The sequence below is a fragment of the Nelumbo nucifera genome, chromosome 1 (genome assembly GCF_055504915.1).
Source record: "Nelumbo nucifera cultivar China Antique chromosome 1, China Antique-T2T, whole genome shotgun sequence".
NCBI classification, from domain to species: Eukaryota; Viridiplantae; Streptophyta; class Magnoliopsida; order Proteales; family Nelumbonaceae; genus Nelumbo; species Nelumbo nucifera.
The window spans coordinates 6,032,823-6,055,509 of NC_142649.1; the positions used below are offsets into that span (position 1 = coordinate 6,032,823).

Consider the following 22,687-nt stretch of genomic DNA (forward strand, 5'->3'; position numbering starts at 1 on the left):
TATCGATGCGTATTGGCTTGTATTGGTTGATACAATGTGATACGCATTGGTACAACACCGTATTTATCGATACACATGATTGGCACGATACAATGCCAGTTGTAGTATATCCAGTATCGTCCACCACCAATACCAATATGGTACACCCTGTATCGGACGTATTGTATCGATATTTTAAGCCTTAGCCACAAGTCATGCTGATATCAACACTGGATATACAAGGTAAAGTGCAACCATACCAAGGCATGACAATTGCCAAGCCAAGAAAAAAAGTTATTTCCTACATTATTAATGAACAATTGTTACATTTTATTACAAGGACGTATCTTCTTTGAAGTATCATGCATTTGTGTTACATGTTATCATAAGTAAATATCCTGGACAAGCCATATAAAAAATGATTTCCTCCTTAAAATAAGTGTAGTTAAAATTATTTTATTACCAACTCTTTTAACATTTATAATTTCATTTCTTTAAATCTTTATTTACCATTATTGCTAGTCCATTTCTATTATTCACTTCTCCAGCGTAACATAGTTTGTAGCCATCAACTTCTTTAGCTTTTTCCCTTCCATTTAGCTTCCCATAAGCTTGCAATATTAATCCTTCTCCCTTTCATTGTGTCTACTAATTATAGAACTGTTCCTACTAATGTTCCAACATTCCAAGTGGCTAAACAAGGTTGTGTTTCTTGGACTAACTTCTTTACCTGCCCTTGTCCAAAGGGATGTAGAAACCTTTTCGTATTTAACACCACAACCAAGCATTGTTTTGATGTGTTGCTTCAGGGACTACCCAAGTAGACCCTTGCCCACTTGACAGTACACTTGGGTTAAGGTGTAACACATTGTCTTTGAGCAATACCCTAGCATGAGAAGAAAAATCAGGACCCGAGCTTTGGCAAAAGATTCATGGGTACAAAACCTAATCAAGGTATGTTCTCTCCTTGTTTTATTGATCTTATTTACCTTCCTAATTATCTAAAATGTTCATATTACTGAAAGAAAAGGTATTTGTCAATGTACCTTGCATTGTGTCTCTCATAATGTTCCCTAGGCTCAGTTTCGAAAGTGTGCAAATAAAAATATGTACAGTGGTGCAAAGCCTTGTATTTTGTATTTCTAAACCTGTATTTGCACTATACATATTTGTATTTGTACTCTTTCCAAACTGAGCCTTAGTTTGGAAGTACTATATGTACAGTGCAAATACCAGGTTTTGCAGTGTACATATTTGTATTTGCACTCTTCCCAATTGACTTTTCAACTTAAGCTGGAATTTTAAGTAAGGATAAATAATAAACTGGTATTGGATAGAACACTTTTAATCAATGTTATCCTTCCCAAAAATTACAGATATTAAGTAGAGGAAAAGGAAGATTTTGTTCCAATTGGCAAGCCCAGGTAAGTAGAAGGAAATTCTCCCACCATACAATATAAAACCAATGCACAATCCTCTAATAATGAATGAGGAGTATCTCCAATCCCGATCATAATGCTCATATTCAATGTAAACAGGCATTCCATAAAGAATGCCAAAGACTAAAAATGTAGAACTTGGAAAAACAAAAAATGATAGGTGTAGAGAACACTGATGTGGGCCCCACAGCTACGGTCCCTCTGTGTTCGTAGGGTAGAAGATGTTCTAGTCTGCCTAGGGTTAGCTATTGGTCATTTAGTTGTTTCAGTTGTTATTTATTTCAGTCTTATTTTTTGCTCTATTTGTTATGTAAAGACTAAGGGCAGATCTGTCCTTTCATCTGTCCTTTCCATGTAATGAGCATAACCTATAAATATTATTTAAAGTGGCGGCGGCAGAACATTAAGCTTCTGCTCCTCCTTTCAACTCTTGTGTTCTACTGCTTCTCCTCCCTTTTCCTCTTTTTCCCTCTTACCTTTCTTCTTATTTTCGATCCTGAAATCCATTAGGGTTCAAGACTGATAACAGTCCTGAACTTCTACTTGGTATCAGAGCTAGGGTTTCTCATGTGAGTCTAGTCCAGCCGACCACATGAGAACCATCTAAGGCTGGAAGCTGAGATAGCAGAGTTCGTTGACTGATTCTTGGAGATCTCCAGAGGATTAGCAGCTGTGTGAAGAAGTGCCACAGTTGCAGCGAGTTGGTGATTAGGAAGAATCAGAGAAGGCTAGGGTTCGGGTAACCTTGGTAGGCAGCGAACTGAATCCTATTGTAAGTCCTTTATTTTCTGAGATAAGTAATATCAGAGAAGGTAGGTTGGACCTATCCAGCAAGGGTGGCTGAACCACTCTAGGGTTTTATCTCTCTATTCTCTAGGGTTTTGTCTTATCCTTGCGGCAAACCCTAGTATTGGACTGAACCTTGTGATTTTATCCCTGCGGCAAACCCTAATAGTTCTCCTCAACATTGATCAGTTTTAGGGTTTCATATTAACCCTAATACAAACCTTATCTGTACGGTACTGTCTGGAGTGTACGGCCTTTAGGACTGATTAAAACCTCAAATTGGCTTCAGCATATCAGATTGTTCTTCAAACTGTTTTTCAGTTTTCTCTTGGGGTTTCGAACACTTCTAAAGGGGTGAAAACAGTTCGGACTGTTGCTGTTGTGTGTGGTTATTGATTTCAGATCAGTTTTATACATGTTTCATGCACATCTACTGTGAGTACAGATTGGTTCTATACTGTTTTTGTGATTGTGGTCGGTAGTCCTAGTGCTGGTTTTGACTGTAGTAACCTAATTTTGAGACTTCTGGTTCTTGACCGAAATGGAGTTTAAGAATCAGGCAGAAGGCAGTTGTGGGAACAGCAGTTATGATGGTGGTTTTGAGACAGGTTTTCAGATTACAACCGTAAAGTTTGATGGATCAAACTATTTGGAATGGGCCCAATCAGCCATGATGGCTATTGGGGGAAGGGGCAAAGTAGGGTATCTCTTGGGAGATGTGGCAGAACCTTCCAAGGGAGACCCTATGTATACCAAGTGGATCCAAGAAAACTACTTGGTTATGACATGGCTCTACAATTCTATGCAGCCCCATATCAGCCGAAATTACTTATGGGCAAAGACAACCAAGGAGATATGGAATGTGATGAAAGAGACTTACTCCCAACCCCTTAATGTTGCCAGAGCATATGAATTGAAATGTGAGGTGAATTCCCTTAAACAAGGAGAGAAACCGGTGTCGGTCTACTTCTCTACCTTGAAGTCCCTGTGGCATGAGATTGATCACTTAGAGACTCTTGAGTGGGAGAGTCCCAAAGATGCTCATATACATAGAAAGCACATCGAGACAAACAGAGTGTTTGAGTTCCTGGCAGGACTGAATTCAGAATATGATATTGTGAGGCAGCAGATTTTGACCAGAGATAGTGTGACCCTCTCTCAGGCATACTCTTTAGTGCATAGTGAAGAGACCAGGAGGAAAGTCATGATGCAACCTCAGCCGCTTACACCTGCCTTGGTAGCTGTCAAACCCAAAATAGAGGGTGATTCAGAGAGGGACAGAAAGAAGGAAGATAAAAGGGATGTGGTGTGTGAGCATTGCAAGAAACCTAAACACACAAAAGAAACATGTTGGAAGCTGCATCCCCATTTCGTCCCGGCAAAGTTGAGAAATAAAAAGGGTAATGCTCATGTGGCTATGACTACTGATTCAGCATCCTCTGGCACAAGAGGCACACCATTAGAGACCTTAGCTGCAGTTCGGGCTGCTCTAATACAATTGGAGAAGGAAGTTAGCAGTTCAGCTCAATTACCGTAGTCATCGTCAGCCCCGGCCACATCGGCCTTTGCACACTCAGGTACTCGAGCCTCAGCCTACCATGCCTCCGCTCCAGGTACTACTGAACCTTGTTGGGTAATAGATTCAGGTGTATCCGACCATATGACTAGCTTGCCCTCTTTGTTTACTACTTATTACTTGTCATCTGGAAGGGATAAAGTATCTATAGCTTGTTAGACAGTTTTGTATGCCCTTAGCTTCAATCAGAATGATGTACTTTATGAGTTTATTGTAAATGAATAAAAGTGCATATTTGATTCATGTTCCCTTGGTATGTTTCTGTGTAATACCCTTAAACTGGACACTTAATGAGACTCGTGTTAGTTTAGAATATTCACAGCCAGTGGGTCGGTCTGGGGAGACCTATCCTGACAAGGCTGACACTGTGGTGCCACCAAGTTGGTTGGGGTGGCCTGTCTCAACTGCCAGGGTGAGACCCTAGGCACATACAGTGTAGGATTAATTGAATCTATGAACTGGACCAGATTTCTAGTATTGCCCTGGACCTTGGAGATTGATGGGCAAAACTGGAAAGTTACACCCGACCCCTAGACTCAATTATGATACTGCACTAGGTGTCGGATCGGGCTGTCTTTGATGTGCCAATCAGTGAGATCCTTAGCGGGGGTCAAAACCTGGGTATGTTGGGACAGTCCGAGAATTCATCTGAGTGGGTGATCATAGTGACAGGATCAGCCCCTTTGTCGGACAAAGGTAATGATCGGGGATGCACTCTCACTGATGGAAACCAAGATTGCTGGCAACCGATTTCAACCGTTGAGATTTGTTTTGCAAAGTATATTTTATATGAGATATAAAAGTATATATATTATGGTTTTTAAAATGTTTGCAAAAAGGTTTTAATTCCCGGGATCCATATAAGTGGAGAGTGCAACACTGTTCGTTGCAGCCGAGGGAGAGGTCCTCTCTTGTCGGGCAGTGTATGATCATTATGGGCTGAGAGGTTAAGTGTAAGACCATTGAGGATAATACCTGATGGGCTAATCTTGCATCTGCCCACAGTCCCTGGGTGTTACAAGGTGGCTTGGCCCAGGGACCACTTAGGGTAAGTGTTGGGCCCATAGAGCCCATTCGATGGGTTTCAGGGGGTGCACTGTCTTTAATAGTGTATTCGGCCAGGCCTTGTAACAAAGGCTGGGCTGAACCCATGTGGCTGATGTGTAGATCAATGCTTGGGTCCCACGCCATACAAGGAAGCCCAACTGGGCAGTAGTTAGGAAGGTTAAGTGAGCACATAAGCTTAATGGGCCTAAAGCCCATTTCAAACTGGGCTATTCATTTAGTTAATTAAAGGGGCGAATTCTGAGATGGATTAGCAGATAGGATAGGGTCTTAATCCTATCCACTCAGAGAGTTCAGATCTGAATATGATTCAGATCTAGAAACCTCCTAATGAGATTAGGAGAAAGCTAATCTAATCTGCAGATAAGATAAGGATTTATCCCTATCACCTGAAGAGAAGTCTTATCCAAATATGATTTGGATAAGCTGCTCCTAATTGGATTAGGAGCTAATCCTTTTAGGTTAACAAAAGAAGGAGGGGGCGGCAGCCTTAAGAAGACACACAACATCAGATTTTCTTTAGTGCTGAAATCAAGAAGAGAGAATTCTGCACCCTGCGAATACTCACTTGCCGCCTCCTTGTTCTTGCCGCCCTGTTTGCCAGTTCGATCTCCAGTTGTGGGAGAAGTCAAGATTGGATCTTGACATCAGTTCTTTGAGAAAGGATTGAAAGGAAGCTGTGCTCACATACCATCCTGCTGATTCTTGCGAAGGACAGAGTTCTTGGAGAAGAACACTGCTGATTCTGCTCCATCCTGCACTGCGCCATCTTCAGTGGGAGCAGTTTTTGGATCCTTCCTTGGGCGTGAACACCTCCATTGGGAGATACTATTTCTCCGTATCAGGTATAATTCTCTCCTACTCCTTTTGGTTCAGATCTGATTCAGTTTAAGGTTCAAGAATGATCCTTGAAAATATGATTTTCTAAATAGGGAATGCGATTCCCAGTTGAAGGGAGAGGAAAATTTTTGAAATTCGCCCCCTTATTCCGCAATCTTTGGGCGTCCATAGGATGGATCTCTCATTCCTTCAGTGGTATCAGAGCCATGGTTCAAATCTTGAACCAGTTTGTTTCAGATCTGAACCTGCGAAATGGGCAGAAGGTGTTCTACCCGATTTGCGCAGATATGGGTTCTGGGAAATTTGTTCCCAAACTTAATGGGTGAATAATCTGAAATTAATTTTACATGAATCTGATTATTATTTAGAATTGTTCTTTATGATTTTCTTGATTTATGGGCTGTTTGTACAAGAGGAGATCGAATTCTTGATTTGCGCAGGGAACCTGCGATTCTGCAGTTCTTGAATTATTTTTGGTCTGTAAATAATTTTTTTTATTTTCTAGACTCAATGTATAGGTATTCGATCTGATGTAAATATTAATAGAAATAGGATTTCTATTTATTTTATTTTGGATCGAAGATGGCGGCGCAGAAAAGGAGATTTCGCAGAGAAGGAGATTTCGCAAATGGGAGAATCGCTATCTGAGATTTGCAGTTTGTGAAACTGCATTCTGTGATCTAACCTCTGTTTTGCAGGATGGATTGTGCGAACAGCCCTGGTTGACTGATTCTTGTTTTTCTTTTATCAATATTTAATTTCAGATTATTTTCTTGAATTAAAGATTTAATTAAAGATCAAACCCTAGACTCATTCGAACCAAGATTGGTTCAAATAGTTTGAACCGAATCTAGGGTTTAATCAAGGCTGAAAGTCAGCCCTAATTTTCCCACTAATGGGCCTAAGGATTGGTGTTTAATTAAATGGTTAATTCGGCCCAACCTGTAAAGGCCCAGTTTTAAAAGGTTAAAACTGCTAAAAGCCCACTTGACTTTTAAAGCTATATGGGTTGAACCATTCGGCCCATATACCTAGATAATATTAATAGTTAATATTATGGATTTGAAATGAGCTTCGAATGGGCCTTACAGATGGTTAATTGATTGGATCAATTTATCCTTGCATGTGATGTATGGATGTGTGATGTGCTACGTACATGGGCCATAAGTACTTGGCCCATGCTCAATCGACAGTGGCTCTTGCGCACACCATGGCTGAATGCACATCATTGCCATGGTGTCCCTTTTGGTCATTGGATGACCTCCCTCAGTGGTGGGCCCCACACCTCATCAAGAGGTTACGTGCGGAACCCTAGCCGATTTAGGCCCACCGAAATCTGGCTTTATGAAAGTCAGTGGGAGCCACTTTGGTTTGACGTAAAATTAGAACTAGGGCGTAATTAACTGTTCCCTTCGGCTAATATGAGTGCATGTGATAGGGAGATTCATATGATGAACTCTCTAAAGGCCTTCCATCATTAGCATGAGGATGGGTCCTTCAGTAATGAGGAAACGCACCAGAAAATGGGCTATCCATTTGCTGTTGGGCTTGTCTGAGTGTTTCATAAGATGATAGGGGCGTCATAGACTGATGTGGGAGGGGCTTCACCAGAAAATGGGAACTCTCTCACGGTACTTTGGCGTTCACGAATATGATGAGTAAGCACTCACTGGACAGAAAGGTTTACCTGAAAACGGCTCTGAACCTTGTCTGATAGAGGCCAAAGGGAAAACTCATATGATGAGTGGATATGATCCTTCACAGAAAGGTGGTGGGGTTATGCAGCTGAAACAGTTGGCTCCATGCACCCTATGTGATTTCCCACATTTCTAGAGACAACCCGTAGTCTCCGTCACTGAGAAAGGAGGGAAATCTCAGAGACGAATAAATGGAAATGGATCGTAGATTAAAATCCATATCTATGAAATGAACATGAATCAAATTAGGTTGTGGACTGATGTTTGCTCTTTTATCAGAAAATGGCAAACGGATCATTTGCAAGACTGCTTGATGACAACAAGTTGAAGGGCCCAAACTATGCTGACTGGTGCAGGAACCTTATGCTGGTCCTAGCTTCTGAAAAGCTGGACAAAGTGGCAAAGAATCCTGCCCCAGAGCGTCCGGGTGATAGGGCTTCTGAGGCCCGAAGGAGAGACTATCAAGAATGGGAAGAGAAAAACTCCCTTGCCCGGTGTTACATCATTGCCTCCTTGGACAACCCGATACAGAGGCAGTTCGATCAGATCGAACTTGCCAAGGACATATTGAACAGTCTCAGGACGATGTATGAAGAGCAGAATCGTTCTACTCAACAAAAGGTCTTGAAACAGTTCATGACCGCAAAAATGTCCAAGGGTCAACAAGTTCACGACCATTGTCTTCAGATGATGGAATACATCAACGAACTGGAGGCTCTTGGATCCGGGCTGGACCTTGCAACCCAGATAGATGTTATCCTTAACTCTTTGCCTCCTTCCTTTAATCCGTTCATCATGAATTATAACATGAACAAGCTGAATGTCAGCTTGCAAGAGCTCAGCAATATGTTGCAAAGAGCTGAAGAACTGATTAGAAAGGATGAGCCTGTAGCCATGCTTGTTGAAGCTGGCAAGACAGGCAAGAGAAAGAGGAAGGCAAAGAAGCCTCAAAAGAAAACCACTAAGAACAAGAAGCAGAAGAAAGACAGCATCGGATGCCTGTCACTTCTGCAAGAAGACCGGCCACTGGAAAAGGAATTGTCCTGCCTACCTGGAATCCAAGAAAGGTAACTTCGAAACTTGTGTTATAGAAACCAATTTGTTGGTAGCTTCTGCGTCCTGGTGTATTGACTCCGGGGCTTCAACTCATGCGTGTAACTCACTGTAGGGGTTCAAGGTAAGCAGAAGGCTGAGTGAAGGAGAAGTCACACTCTACTTGGGGACTACTGCAACTGTTGCAGCCGCGGCCATAGGAACCGTGGAGTTATTTTTTAGAGAAGGAATAATTGTACTGAAAGATTGTCTTTATGTACAAAATTTAAGGAGAAATTTGATTTTTGTCTCAAAATTGTGTGCAGATGGTTATTCTGTCTTCTTTAGTAATACGATTACTATTAAAAGAAACAACAGATTCATCGCATACGGGGAACTGGAGAACGGTCTCTATGTTCTACATCCTTCTCTAGAAACTAACATAACCGAAAATACGTCGGCTGAAATCCCCAAGAAGAGAGCCCGTGATACAGTTAATCCCACGTGTCTGTGGCATTACCGACTTGGCCACATCGGTGTTGACCGAATCACAAGGTTGGTAAAGGATGGTCATTTGGATTTTCTAACTGTAGAAGATCTTCCCACTTGTGAGCCTTGCCTACAAGGCAAGATGACGAAACGGCCATTTAACGGTAAGCCTGAAAGATGTACAGGCACACTTGACCTAATACATACTAATGTATATGGTCCCCTGAGTGTTAGGACACGAAATCAACACGTGTATTTTATCACCTTCACAGATGATTTTTCACGATATGGTTACGTGTACCTAATGAGACGCAAGTCTGAATCCTTTGAAAAGTTCAAAGAGTTTAGACAAGAGGTCGAGAAACAGTTAGGGAGAGAAATTAAAGCCCTTCGATCAGATCGAGGTGGCGAGTATCTCTCTGACGAATTCAGGGACTACTTAAAGGACAATGGGATAGTATCACAATTAGCTCCTCCTGCTACACCACAACTTAACGGTGTTTCAGAGAGGAGGAATAGGACCTTATTGGATATGGTCCGGTCGCTTCTCATACACTCAGAGTTACCGACATCCTTTTGGGGTTACGCATTAGAGACTACGATTTATGTGCTGAATCAGGTTCCAACCAAATCGGTTCCGAATACTCCATATGAACTTTGGACCGGAAAGAAACCAAGTGTCAGACACTTGAAGATTTGGGGTTGTCCAGCACACGTTAAAAGAACGAGTGCAGACAAGTTGGAATCTAAGACCAGCCATTGCCTATTTGTAGGCTACCCAAAAGGCTCTGTAGGTTATCTATTCTATGACCCAAGTGAGCAGAAAGTGTTCTGCAGTCGAAATGCACAATTCTTGGAAACCGATTATTTCCTGGACACCCATCGTCAGGAAGTTGTTCTTGATGAGGAGAGCTCAGGAGCAGTGGGAGATGTCCCACAAGTTCTAGGTAGTGACCAACCCAGAAGATCCACTCGGGTATCCATGCCCCCAGTCCGTTATGGTTATGACCAGGATAGTTACCTGGTGGAAACCTTGACTAGTAAGGAGGATCCCGTGACTTACTCGGAAACTATGTTGGACATAGATTCCCAGAAGTGGGTGGAGGCCATGAGAGCAGAGATGGACTCAATGGAGACCAATCGGTTGCAATGTCCCTATTCGCTTCTGGGGTGATGCTATCCTTACGGCGGTATATCTTATTAATCGGATTCCTTCCTGGGTTCTTGATATGAAACCTCCTTTTTCCCTTCTATACCCCAGTGAGGAGTTGTTCACTATTCCCCTCAAGACATTTGGTTGTACCTGTTTTGTTCAGCTTCTCGGTCCCCATCACTCCAAGTTTGAACCCAAGGCCTCCAAATGCATCTTTCTTGGTTATGCACAAACTCAAAAGGGTTATTGTAGTTATGATCCTGTCTCAGGGAAGAAGTTTGTATCCATGGATGTCACTTTCTTTGAGGAGACACCCTATTATTCTTGGGTCTCTCCTAAGGGTGAGAGTAGTGAGCGTGGAGATTTGGGTCGTGGAGATTTGGGTCCTTTTCTTCAGGGGGAGTGCAGTGAGGACAGGGTTAATACTTTTGGGGCTGTTCCCTTACCTATTCCAGTTGGTGATGAGGGCTGCAGTAGCGAGGGTGGTCAGAGGGATCGGGAGTTGAGAGTCTATCACAAGCAATGCAGGCAAGTTGATCCCGGTCATCAGCAGTCCCGGCCAGCTCCAACCTCTTCTGCAGCTCCAAGTCCAGATATTACAGTCCCAGGGCCCACAGAGACTCCTTCCATTGTTGCTACCTCACCCCCTGCAGATGACCTTGACCTTACCATTGCCCTCCGTAAAGGAAAACGGCATTGCACCACATCTACAGCCCACTGCATCTCTCAGTTTTTGTCCTATGATCGCCTATCTCCCTCCTACAGGTCCTATCTCACCTCCGTTGCTGATGTCCCTATTCCGAGAATAGTGCAAGAAGCCCTATCAGTCCCGGAGTGGAGAGGTGCAATGCAAGTTGAAATGGATGCCCTGTTGAAAAATAATACCTGGGAGCTAGTTGACTTGCCCAAAGGCAAGAAACCAGTTGGATGCAGGTGGGTATTTACTATGAAGCACAATGCAGATGGTTCCATTGAGAGGTACAAAGCTCGGCTAGTTGCAAAAGGGTTCACACAGACTTATGGTATAGATTACTTGGAGACATTTGCCTCGGTAGCCAAGATGACCACCATTCGGGTTCTATTATCTCTTGCAGCAAGCTACACTTGGCCTTTGTACCAAATGGATGTTAAGAATGCCTTCCTGAATGGGGACTTGCAAGAAGAGGTTTACATGCAGTTGCCTCCTGGATTCTATGATACAGAGACAGGTAAGAAGGTCTGCCGGCTCAATAAGGCATTGTATGGTTTGAAGCAGTCACCTAGAGCTTGGTTTGACAGATTCAGACTAGCCCTTGGGAAGTTCGGTTATGTACAGGCCCAGTCAGATCATACACTGTTCATCAAGAGGGTGGAGTCGTCACTGACACTACTTGCAGTATATGTTGATGATATTGTGGTGACAGGAAATGACAACCATGAGATTGAGTCCCTCAAACAGCTCCTTCATCAAGAATTTGAGGTGAAAGATCTGGGTACACTACGGTATTTTTTGGGTATTGAGGTTGCTAGATCTAAACAGGGGATCTTTGTCTCTCAGAGGAAATATGTTTTAGATCTCTTGGCTGAAACTAGAAAGCTGGGTGTCAAACCTGCAGATACACCCATTGAACAGAACCACAGGATTAGTGCAGAGAGTGGGGAGCTGCTTGAAGACAAAGTTATGTTCCAGCGGTTAGTGGGAAAGCTCCCATATCTATGCCTCACCCGGCCAGATATCAGTTATGCCGTTAGTGTTGTCAATCAGTACATGCATTCTCCTAGAACCACACACCTTCTAGCAGCAGAAAGAATACTAGCATACTTGAAGAGGTGCCCGGGTAGAGGTATACTGTTCAAGAACAATGACCACGTGAAGGTGGAAGTCTATACGGATGCCGATTGGGCTAGGAGTGTTGATGACAGAAGGTCTACCTCTGGATATTGTGCTCTTGTGGGAGATAACCTAGTCTCTTGGAGGAGTAAGAAACAGAGTGTTGTCTCCCGATCCAGTGCTGAAGCTGAGTACAGGTCAATGGCTAATGGAGTGGCTGAAATTCTTTGGCTGAGATCACTACTTGGAGAGTTGGGTATTGAGTATGAGAAGCCCCTGATGCTGTATTGTGATAATCAAGCGGCTATTAATATAGCACACAACCCAGTGCAGCATGACAGGACTAAACATATTGAAGTTGATCGATACTTTGTACGAGAGAGGGTCTCATCACAAGAAGTGTGTCTCCCATACATCACCTCCAACATGCAGCTGGCAGATATCCTCACCAAAGCTGTACCACGGAAGAAGCTAGAGGCAGATCTATCCAAGTTGGGAATGATAAACACTTATTCCCAACTTGAAGGGGAGTGTAGAGAACACTGATGTGGGCCCCACAGCTATGGTCTCACTGTGTTCATAGGGTAGAAGACGTTCTAGTCTGCCTAGGGTTAGCTATTGGTCATTTAGTTGTTTCAGTTGTTATTTATTTCAGTCTTATTTTTTGCTCTATTTGTTATGTAAAGACTAAGGGCAGATCTGTCCTTTCATCTGTCCTTTCCATGTAATGAGCATAACCTATAAATATTATTTAAAGTGGCGGCGGCAGAACATTAAGCTTCTGCTCCTCCTTTCAACTCTTGTGTTCTACTGCTTCTCCTCCCTTTTCCTCTTTTTCCCTCTTACCTTTCTTCTTATTTTCGATCCTGAAATCCATTAGGGTTCAAGACTGATAACAGTCCTGAACTTCTACTATAGGAAAGGAAGTTGAAAAGAATTAAGGGCATATGATTAACTATATCATAAATTAGGCACTAAAGATGGAGAGAATGAAATTTATAAACTGGAAAAAATAAGGGCCGCACACTAGTAGGATGTTACGAGAAGTATCTCATTTTATAGACTAGAAAAACTATCACACAAGTTGTTAATTATAATGTGTTTTGGTGGATGTAAATGGTTTTTGACCTCTATTCTAGCTAGATGTCAAGAATGCCTTTTCTAAATAAGGATTTGCAAAAAGTGTACATGCTACCCCCTATAGGGTTCATTGCTCGTAGACATTATGTAAAGGTGTGCCTCCTTAGGAAGGCTCTATTTTCTGAAGTAAACACCTAGAATTTGGTTAAATAGATCTAGAAAGACAGGAAGCCATGCAAATCATAAACTATTTATGAAATAGAGTAGACAGTCTATGGAACTGATTGTTTAAAGGGCTCAAAGAATTTCTGGTTCTGAATTTAATTATTAAGCATAAGTTGTGACATCAGAGGAGTATTTTCATCTTTGAATATAAGTATATACTAGACCTATTGAAGTTTTTTTTTTTTAGTTTGTATTCTTTCCTTAGGGTATGGAAGGAGATAATCTTTGTTGAAGAACATGCTCTCATTAATGGACACAAACTACTTTTGTAGATTACTGTCTATCAGATTATGTAAGTTGACTACTAGTAAGTTTCATTTAAGATATCCTATCTGCAATAAAGTAATATAAATATACCTTTAAATATGTAACTTAAAGAAGTACAAGAATAATGTTCCCAAATCATCTATCTTGGCAAGCAACCTTACTCTTGTATAGTTCTTAAGGTTATGAATAACTATTACCTTAACAGAGTCAGTCGGTGACAAGCCAGTGTTAGTTATGATTATGAGGCATTTAATATCATGTTCGTTTGCATATTCATACTGCTCTGTGAGGCTTGGATCTTGCATAGGGACAAACTGAGCCTGATACATATCCATTACACAAACAGGTTAGAAACAAATGGCAGACCAGTGGCACTAATAACATAGAATGTTCCCAAATAAGAGTGCACATATCAAATTGGAAACCGGAGAAGCTATTCAGATATGTTATGAGTTCACCTTGATGTTTGCTTGCCATAGCTCAGCAGCTAGTTCCATTCGCTCTTTGAGTAAACCACCACTACCTCTTGAGCAAATAAGAAAATCGGTTCCAGATTCATTTCTGCATAAGCAAGATGGACAAAATACCAGACATTATTTGCAAGAGGGTACAACAATATAGCTGCTAACTCAAGGTAGGGTATATCAATAGAAAAATAAATAAAAAAGCTGCAAAGAAATAGCACCTGCTTGGTCTAATCTCAACTAGAGAATGCTGAACAATCTTCTCTAATGCAAGGCTTGTCCCAACAGCACCTGGTGGATTTGATTTCTATGAAAGAAAACGGAAATTGTTAACTTAAAACTGGATATTATGCAAATCGGGATAATAGAAGTTCAGCAGGTCAGTAGGTGATGGACAATGTCGTACATGTTTGCAAAAATAAGTGTAGGTACATAGTGGTCACTAAGACCATCAGAATACAGAGGGTGTTAAACCAATGCTACGTGGATGCTTGCGATGAATCCATAACCCACCGCATGCTTGCGATAAGTTCATCGCAGACCTGCGATTGCGATGAACTCATACCTAGGACAAGTTGCGATGAACCCGGCACCATTACAAGAACTGCAGAATCACGGTAGATTGGGAATAAATGCCGGTTACACATGCATCTTTTAATTACGCATGCGGGTACGCACGCCAAACGATGATGTCACCCGCGCCACGTTGGAATACTAGGGTCACATACGGAGAGAATCCATAAGGGATAGGATTCTCTAATAATGATCCCTTAATAGTCAAACAAAAGGAAAAAGATCTCCTTTCCTAACAGAAAAGAACTTCTTCCTTGGTAACTGTAAAGAGACTGGGCTGAATGGGCCCTAACAAGAGTCTGTTAACAAAATTTTGTTATGTCATTTTCGGTTTGGTCATTTGTCTTTTTCTGCTTTAAGTCATCTGTTCACAGATATGTTTAAAGGAGTGTCTTTATCTAGACTTCATTGTGAGTCATGTGAGCTAGCAAAGCATTGTAGACATTCCTATTCAATCAGTAATAAAAGATCTGTTTCTCCTTTCCATATTGTTCACTCTGATGTGTGGGGGCCATATCACATGCCAACCATGGGGGGCTACAGGTATTTTATCCTTTTTATTGATGATTATTCTCGTTATACTTGGATTTACCTCATGAAATCCCAGGATGAAGTACCAATTATTGTGAAAAATTTTCATGAACTCATCCTCACCCAGTTTAATACCCGTATCAAAATATTCCACTCTGACAATGCTAAGGAGTATTTTGAGAAAACCCTCTCCACCTTTCTTGAAACTTTTGGGGTTATTCATCAAAGTTCTTGTTCCTACACTCCACAACAAAACGGGGGTGGCGGAAAGAAAGAACAAACATGTGGTTGAGGTTGCCAGATCCCTTCTATTTGCATCCCATGTTCCTATAAGGTTTTGGGGAGATGCTGTTCATACTGCTACCTACCTAATCAATCGTATGCCCTCCAGGGTCCTTGGCTTTAAAACCCCCTTTAGTCTTCTCTTCCCGGATGAGGATCTCTTTTCTCTCCCTCTCCGTGTCTTTGGGAATACTTGTTATGTGCATATTCATAGTCACCAAAGGCATAAATTTGAACCTAAGGCTCATAAGTGTGTGTTTCTGGGATATGCCTCTACACAAAAGGGTTATTGTTGTTTTGATCCAGTTCATGGCACCCGCTTTGTATCTCGGGATGTCACCTTTGCAGAGTTGACTCCTTTCTTTAGTATTCCTCTTGAGGGGGAGACATCTGATGAACCCTTTGCTATGTCTCCAGCTGTTCCTCTTCCCATTCCTTGTGAGTCTGATCATGGGGTGTCCACCTCTTCCACTGGACCCACCCCTGATCCTCCTCTTGCTTCTGCTCCTACTCTCCAAAGGTGTTATCAAAGGCGGAGATTCAGACATATGCAGGTTGTTTCCACTCCTTCAGAAGAGCATCTTGCCACTCCCATAGTTCCTGAGGAAACAGGTCAGCCCTCTATCGATCCAGCTTCGACCGTCCCTGACCTTGACCTTCCTATTGCTCTTCGCAAGGGCAAGCGGAAGTGTACAACCCATTGCATCTCTAAACATTTATCTTACAGCCTTCTCTCTCCTTCCTACTACTCCTTTCTTGTTTCTGTTTCTGCACATGTGATACCCAGGTCTGTACCGGAAGCATTATCTCAACCTGAATGGAGGGATGCTATGATGACTGAACGTGAAGCATTATATAAGAACCATACCTGGGATATTGTGGACTTGCCGGAAGGGAAGGAACCGGTGGGGTGTAAATGGGTGTTTACCATTGAATATCCCTTGGGCTTGGTTTGAGAGATTTCGGGCTGCTCTTGTCTCCTTTGGCTACATTCAAACACAATCTGATCATACATTGTTCTTGAAGAGAAATAACACTCTAGTGACCTTCTTGATTGTTTATGTTGATGATATTGTGGTCACGGGTAATGCCATTGAAGAGGCCAGTAAACTAAAAGGATTTCTCAACTCTGAATTTGAAATCAAAGACTTGGGAGATCTTCGGTATTTCTTGGGTATTGAAGTTGCTCGGTCTAAGGATGGTATCTTCATATCTCAGCGCAAATGTGTCCTTGATCTTCTTGCTGAAATGGGTAAACTTGGAGCTAAGCCTATCTCCACTCCCATTGATCCTAATCATAAGCTTTCTGCCACAGATGGTGAACCTTTGTCTGATAAGGGAGTGTTTCAGAGACTGCTTAGGAGGTTGTTATACCTTTGCATGACTCGGGCAGATATTTCCTATGCAATAAGTGTTATTAGTTAGTTTATGCATTCTCCCAGAGATACTCATCTAGCTGTTGCAGAAAGGGTTCTGTGCTACTTGAAAGGTACTCCAGGGAAAGGTATTCTATTTTCTAAGCATGGTCACATGAAGCTGGAAGCCTTTACTGATGCAGATTGGGCAGGATGTATTGATGACAGAAGGTCCACCTCTGGTTATTGTGCTCTGGTTGCTGGGAATATTGTGTCTTGGAGAAGTAAGAAACAATCAGTAGTTGCTAGATCCTCAACTGAAGCAGAATACAGGGCAATGGCTCATGGTGTGTCAGAACTACTATGGCTACGATCCTTCTAGAGGAATTGGGGGTGGACTACGAGAAACCAATGATGCTCTATTGTGACAACCAAGCTGCTATCAACATTGCACATAATCCTATTCAACATGATAGAACTAAGCACATTGAGGTTGATAGGCATTTCATAAGGGAAAGAGTCTCTTCAGGAGAAGTTTGTTTGCCATTTATCACATCAGAAGAGCAACTGGCTGATATCTTGACCAAGGGAGTTCCTAAAGGGAAACTGACACACTATATAAGCAAGCTGGGCATGATTGACATCTATGCTCAGCTTGAGGGAGAGTGTAAAGAGACTGGGCCGAATGGGCCCTAACAGCTGCTTGTTTGATATCCTTTATTTTTATCTTTAATTTTATGTTGATGGGCCTCACTTAATGGGCCTGTTATTTGTTCTTGTTTTATTTTCTTTATGTAATTGCCAAGCTGGCCACCCACTTAAGGGCATACTTGTCATCATTAATTTTTAGAGATTAATAAAATAGGGTTAGAGGAGAAGGGTGAATTATTCGACTTCTTCTTCTCTTACCTCTTCTCTTCGACATACACAACTCTTGCACTATTATTCAGATCTGATTTGCACTGTTAATTACCGATTTTAAATCTGATATTAGAAGACTGGTTCACATCTGTAACCTTAACTTTCTCTCTATAAAAAGGGGAGAGCAATTCTTCCCCAAGGAGACAACATAGTATAACTCTGACCTAGGGTTTCTCAAGAGGCCCCTCTCTCTCTTCTTCTCTCTTCCTGACGTCCCTTTTCTTTCCTGTCGCCATCTCCGGACCTTCGGAGAACTGACCAACTGCCAGGAGTCCACGATGAAAACAATAAGCATGCAATGTAATGTTGGTACTAGAACAATATATCAAAGACATGCTTCTTTCTTGGTTTACTAGTCCTGAAATGTAGATTCTCATTTTTCCATTTTATTTCATCACATTTAATTTTGCTTCCTTTAGATATTTTGTCTTAGTTTAGGCTTACCTGGAGTGATGCATAAAATTGCAAATCCAAAGATTTAAATCAGTTAGTTGTCCCTATCACAGTGTGAACTATGATGTAGATGAGGTTGTGCAAAGGCCTTCTAGTGCCCAAGGCACAAAGCTCTCACCTTAACAAAGTAAGAAACAAATTTTGAAAAATAAATAAAAAGGCATTCATACATAAAAATAGCAAATCTGAATTTTAAAGGAAATTAAATGTTTTAAAAAGCCTACTTGATCAAACCAAAACACATAAGCATAACATATAAAACAAATTCAAAGTGAAAGTAAAAGCAAACAAATGTGGATCATAGGAAAGTGCTTCAAGCACTTGTCAACTCAAGCATGTAAAATTCTAAATGTGTTTGTCTATCTCCTAGTTGCATTACCTCAAGTAAAGTAGCTATTATAATTGTAGGAGATTGAGACCTTCACACTCATATTTTTTCAAGGTCTTTTGAGGCAAGTCAAAATAAGCTTATGTGTGTGTGGGGGGGGGGGGGGGGTTAGAGGCAATGCCACCAATTCAAATTTTGGTCCATATAGGGGGTTGGTTTAATGATTTTGGTCACATATCATTTTATTTTAGTCAAACATTAGAGATCAGTTGTATTATTGTTGTTTTACTGGAAGTTTTGTTATCTGAGAACCTATCCACAACAACTAGGGTTTCATGTTTTAAAAGGTCTTCACTTTTTGTTTCTTATAAAAGTTAATACACCATAACTAGTGCACAAGCACCAATAAAAGGTAACGTAGAAGTTAATAGATCATTACAGAGGTGTAAAACACATAAAAATGTATAAAAAGGTAATAAGAAAGAAAACTTAAAAAACACCTAGGCCAAGGCGCAAGGTGATTGGAGTACATGACATTTTGAAGGGGTTGTGCCTAGATTAAAACAAGATGCATCCCTTAAAATGTTCCTTGTCTGTGCTCCTAGGAACATCTAAGGTGTCCCTTTAAAACATTGTTCCTATTGATGGTAGCCTTTAGCTCATACACTCAACATTCGTATGTTTTAGATCTTTAGAGGCGTTATGCATGAATAGATGTATACATGTTGATGTGCAAGAGAATGTACACAAACCAGCATGTATGTAAAGGAGTAATGTAAACATGTCTAAATATTGATATATGGTTAGTGCTGATAAATGCATTATGTATAGAAATAACAAAATTATGTATAGATTAGATGATGAATGGATCTCTGAACCTATTATAATACTAAAACATGAATAAGCAAATAAAAATTGACATGGAAGACATACATATTCATGGTCCCACATTGGATGAAGCAAATGATCATAGCGGCCCCCAATAGCAAGCAAGGCTCCCTCAATTACTGATCCAGTGTTGTTCTCCTTATTTAAATATATCTGTGGAGAAAAAAATTTTACTCGGTCAAGATAATAAAAATAACATGAAAAAGCCAACTTAAAATGACAATTAACAACAACATTATACTTATCTTTTATTATTATTGTAGTAGTTGTTGTTATTGGTGTTATTATTATGTATACTATTATAAAGTGAATACTTGCCTTGGTTTTGGTGCAGGTCATAAAAAGTTAAATTTGATAACATATTGTTAACTTGTATCTTTACCTTTACTTGCATAAGTGCATAGCAAATGCCATCTCACACTAGTTATCATAAACATGCAATGAGTAATCTATGCATGCATAATGGTAGAATTTTTTTTCAGTTATTACTATCATTTATTTCAGCATCTGACACTGATATAAAGACTAAGATTTTGAAAAGGCTCAAACTGCAGAGTGCAGACCTGATCATTCAATTTATTTAACATATAATTAGATTTTCTTCTAAATAATTTCAATTAGTTGAAAATAATATAATTGGAATAAGACATCATAAGTAGAATTAACATAAATGATACATATTTATGAAAAAAATAATAGTATACAATAAATCAATTTTTGTATGGATAGATGTGGAAGTAAGTATTTTAACAATAGAGATATGATACTAAACAGGACAAAAAGGTGGAACAAGATTAAAGTAACCTGCCCCATCTAGTTGGCACTAGGTTTAGAAGATGAAGACGATGATGATTAGATGTGAAGTTGATGCATTAACAAGAGATGATATCCAGTATAGAAGTATGCCAAATTTCAGGATACAGAATGCCTTTGTGAGATATTAGATGTTAAATATGAATAATCATTAGCCCATGCAACAACAAATTAGCATTTTAAGTTATAGTACCTGAAAGAATATGTCTCTATGATAATTCTCTGTAGGTGGCATAAGGGCATCTAAAAACACATGTCTCTCAATCCCCCATACTCTCAAATATCCACAAAGAGCTGACAGTTCCTCAAGTGCCTTGCATATAGGTTTATCTGCAGTAATACCATAGTTCCATAACAAGAATCCACCATTGAGAAAGATTTTATTATTGACTAACAATATTTAGACACTAAACATATACCAGGAGGAAGGGCTCCTCTCAATCTAGGAAGGGCCTGATCTGCTGGTCCACAGAGCCTTAATCCAACTGTTTGTAGTCTATTGACAACAGTTTCCGTTAAATTAAGATCCTGGAAAAGGGTAAAGCCCAAAAGTATAAATGCCAATAGTTCATAGCTATTACAGGAAAACAATACCACTATTAACATGCTAGGAATAAAAAAAATCCATTTCCATTTAGAGGCACGAAAAGAAGGATGAAATGATTGTCAGTGTGTAAAAAAGTGTATATGAGATACACCAGTGTCCTAAACCTTTTATTTTCTCCTAGAAGTCTAAGTTTACTGCAGATTGAATCCAACTACCATTCAGGAGTAGGATTGTAAATCATGCTTCAAAAGAGAAGCATTTTGCAGGTTTAAGACATTTCAGGAATGAGGTTAAGGTGTAAGCACTTGAGAGCATTAGAAGCAGTGACTGATAGCAGAGACAGGCTATTATGAAGATCCCAAAGCATGGAGTGAATGCTGAGAGAAAGAGGCAGAGAATAAACCATAAACATATACCCTAGGTTGCCAAGCACTATGCCTATGTCTGGCATTTGGTGATTGTCTTCATGCATCACATATGCCTAAATAAACATGTCTAAATCATCAGTGCAAATCATCTCTATATAGACAATCACCCAACTGAAGATAGCCATTCAATCCTTCAATTCTATCTATTAAAAATAATACACAGAAAAGAACCACCATTTGACAATGACAGAGCATACTGGGCTAGAATTTCCTATTGAATCAAAGGAGGAAGAGATAGAAAGATTGTGTTAAGGGCCCACGAATAGGATCTCGTCACAGGTCGGTCCACGGGGAAAACCTCTTGTTTTCCCTTGTTCCTCCCTTTTCTTGAGGAACCTATCTTGGCGCCTTAATGGTGATTTGTTAAAGAGATCACCAACTCTCCTCTGCTCTTTCTTGACTGAAAATTTCGATGCCTTGATTGAATATCATTAGCTCCTTTAAATAGGATATTACAAGAAGATAAGAGTCCTACTTTTAGGAAGACTCCCTACTAATCTATACTACTGAATTTAGCTAAGATAGAAACAGATAAGATAAGAATAGATAAGATAGGATAGGGACACTGTATCTAGCTAACAGATAGGATAGGATAGGGACACTATATCTAGCTAACAGATAGGATAGGATAGGGACATTGTATCTAGCTAACAGATAGGAACACTGAATAAGATAAGATAGGAACACTGAGTTAATCGCCCATTACTGCTGCTGTCCATTAAACTGAATTAATCGCCCATTACTGCTGCTGTTAGCGGTTGTAAGAGCATTCACAACATTACTCCCCTCCTGGACTAAGAGCTTGTCCTCAAGCTCGAATTCAGGATAGGTGTCTTGAAACACAGTCAAAGGAATCCAGGATAGGTGGAATGATTTTGCCCTCCTGGATCGGGTTCCTCATCTTCCTCTTGTTCCACCAGGAGGCAGAAAAGTCTCTTGCACTTGTGCCCTGCTGAGTAAAATTCATCACAATTAAAACACTGTCCCCTCGCCCTGCATTCCGCCATCTCAGCCCTGGACAAGTGCTTAATAGGGGGTGCAACAACGCTGCTTCCCACACTAGATGCCGATCTGGAATTGTTGCTCGTCTGTGGTTTCTGTTCTTGGCTGGCTGCTGAAGATGGAGCCATTCCGAGGGGTTTCGGGGCTGCCCATGTTGTTTGAGGCCGCCCTATACTGATACTTCCGCGGTTGAGTTGCAATTTGCGTTCAAAAGCACGAACCAAATTCATAGCAGTAACCAGATTGGGGGGATTTTGCATCTCCACATCCACCCTCAAAGTTTCTGCTAACCCCACGGTGAACATGTCAACCTGCTGGTCTGGTCGTACCGATGATGCTCTTGCAAGGAGGGTCTGAAACTGACGCTGATATTCAGCCACCATTCCCGTCTGTTTGAGGTTGATTAGTTCGCCTAATGGATTGCTTGTTAATGGGGGCCCAAATCTGAGAAGGCAGTAGGATTTGAATTGGGTCCAACTGAGCCCAGGTTCCTCCTACTCCAATCTATAAAACCAGAGCTACGCCTCCTCCGTCATGTGGAATGCGACTAAGCTTACCTTGTCTCTGTCCTCTGTCCGTTGGTTGCGGAAGAACTGCTCACATCTGTACAGCCATCCCAAAGGATCTCTAGCGCCATTATAGGAAGGGAACTCCAGCCTGCTGT

General features: G+C 40.9%; 1 protein-coding gene across 3 annotated transcripts in view; it reads right to left on the bottom strand.

The window, feature by feature from the left end:
- Positions 1-22,687, bottom strand: part of GCN2 (protein kinase family protein) — a 144,577-nt gene that overhangs the window by 13,406 nt on the left and 108,484 nt on the right. For all 3 annotated transcript variants that reach the window (XM_010269827.3, XM_088894469.1, XM_010269829.3), the window contains 6 exons: positions 20,466-20,574; positions 20,240-20,376; positions 19,279-19,386; positions 14,124-14,209; positions 13,897-13,999; positions 13,636-13,758 (listed from right to left, as the gene is read on the bottom strand). In XM_010269827.3, coding sequence (XP_010268129.1) covers positions 13,636-13,758; positions 13,897-13,999; positions 14,124-14,209; positions 19,279-19,386; positions 20,240-20,376; positions 20,466-20,574 — 666 coding nt within the window. The remainder of the gene's footprint in view (positions 1-13,635; positions 13,759-13,896; positions 14,000-14,123; positions 14,210-19,278; positions 19,387-20,239; positions 20,377-20,465; positions 20,575-22,687) is intronic.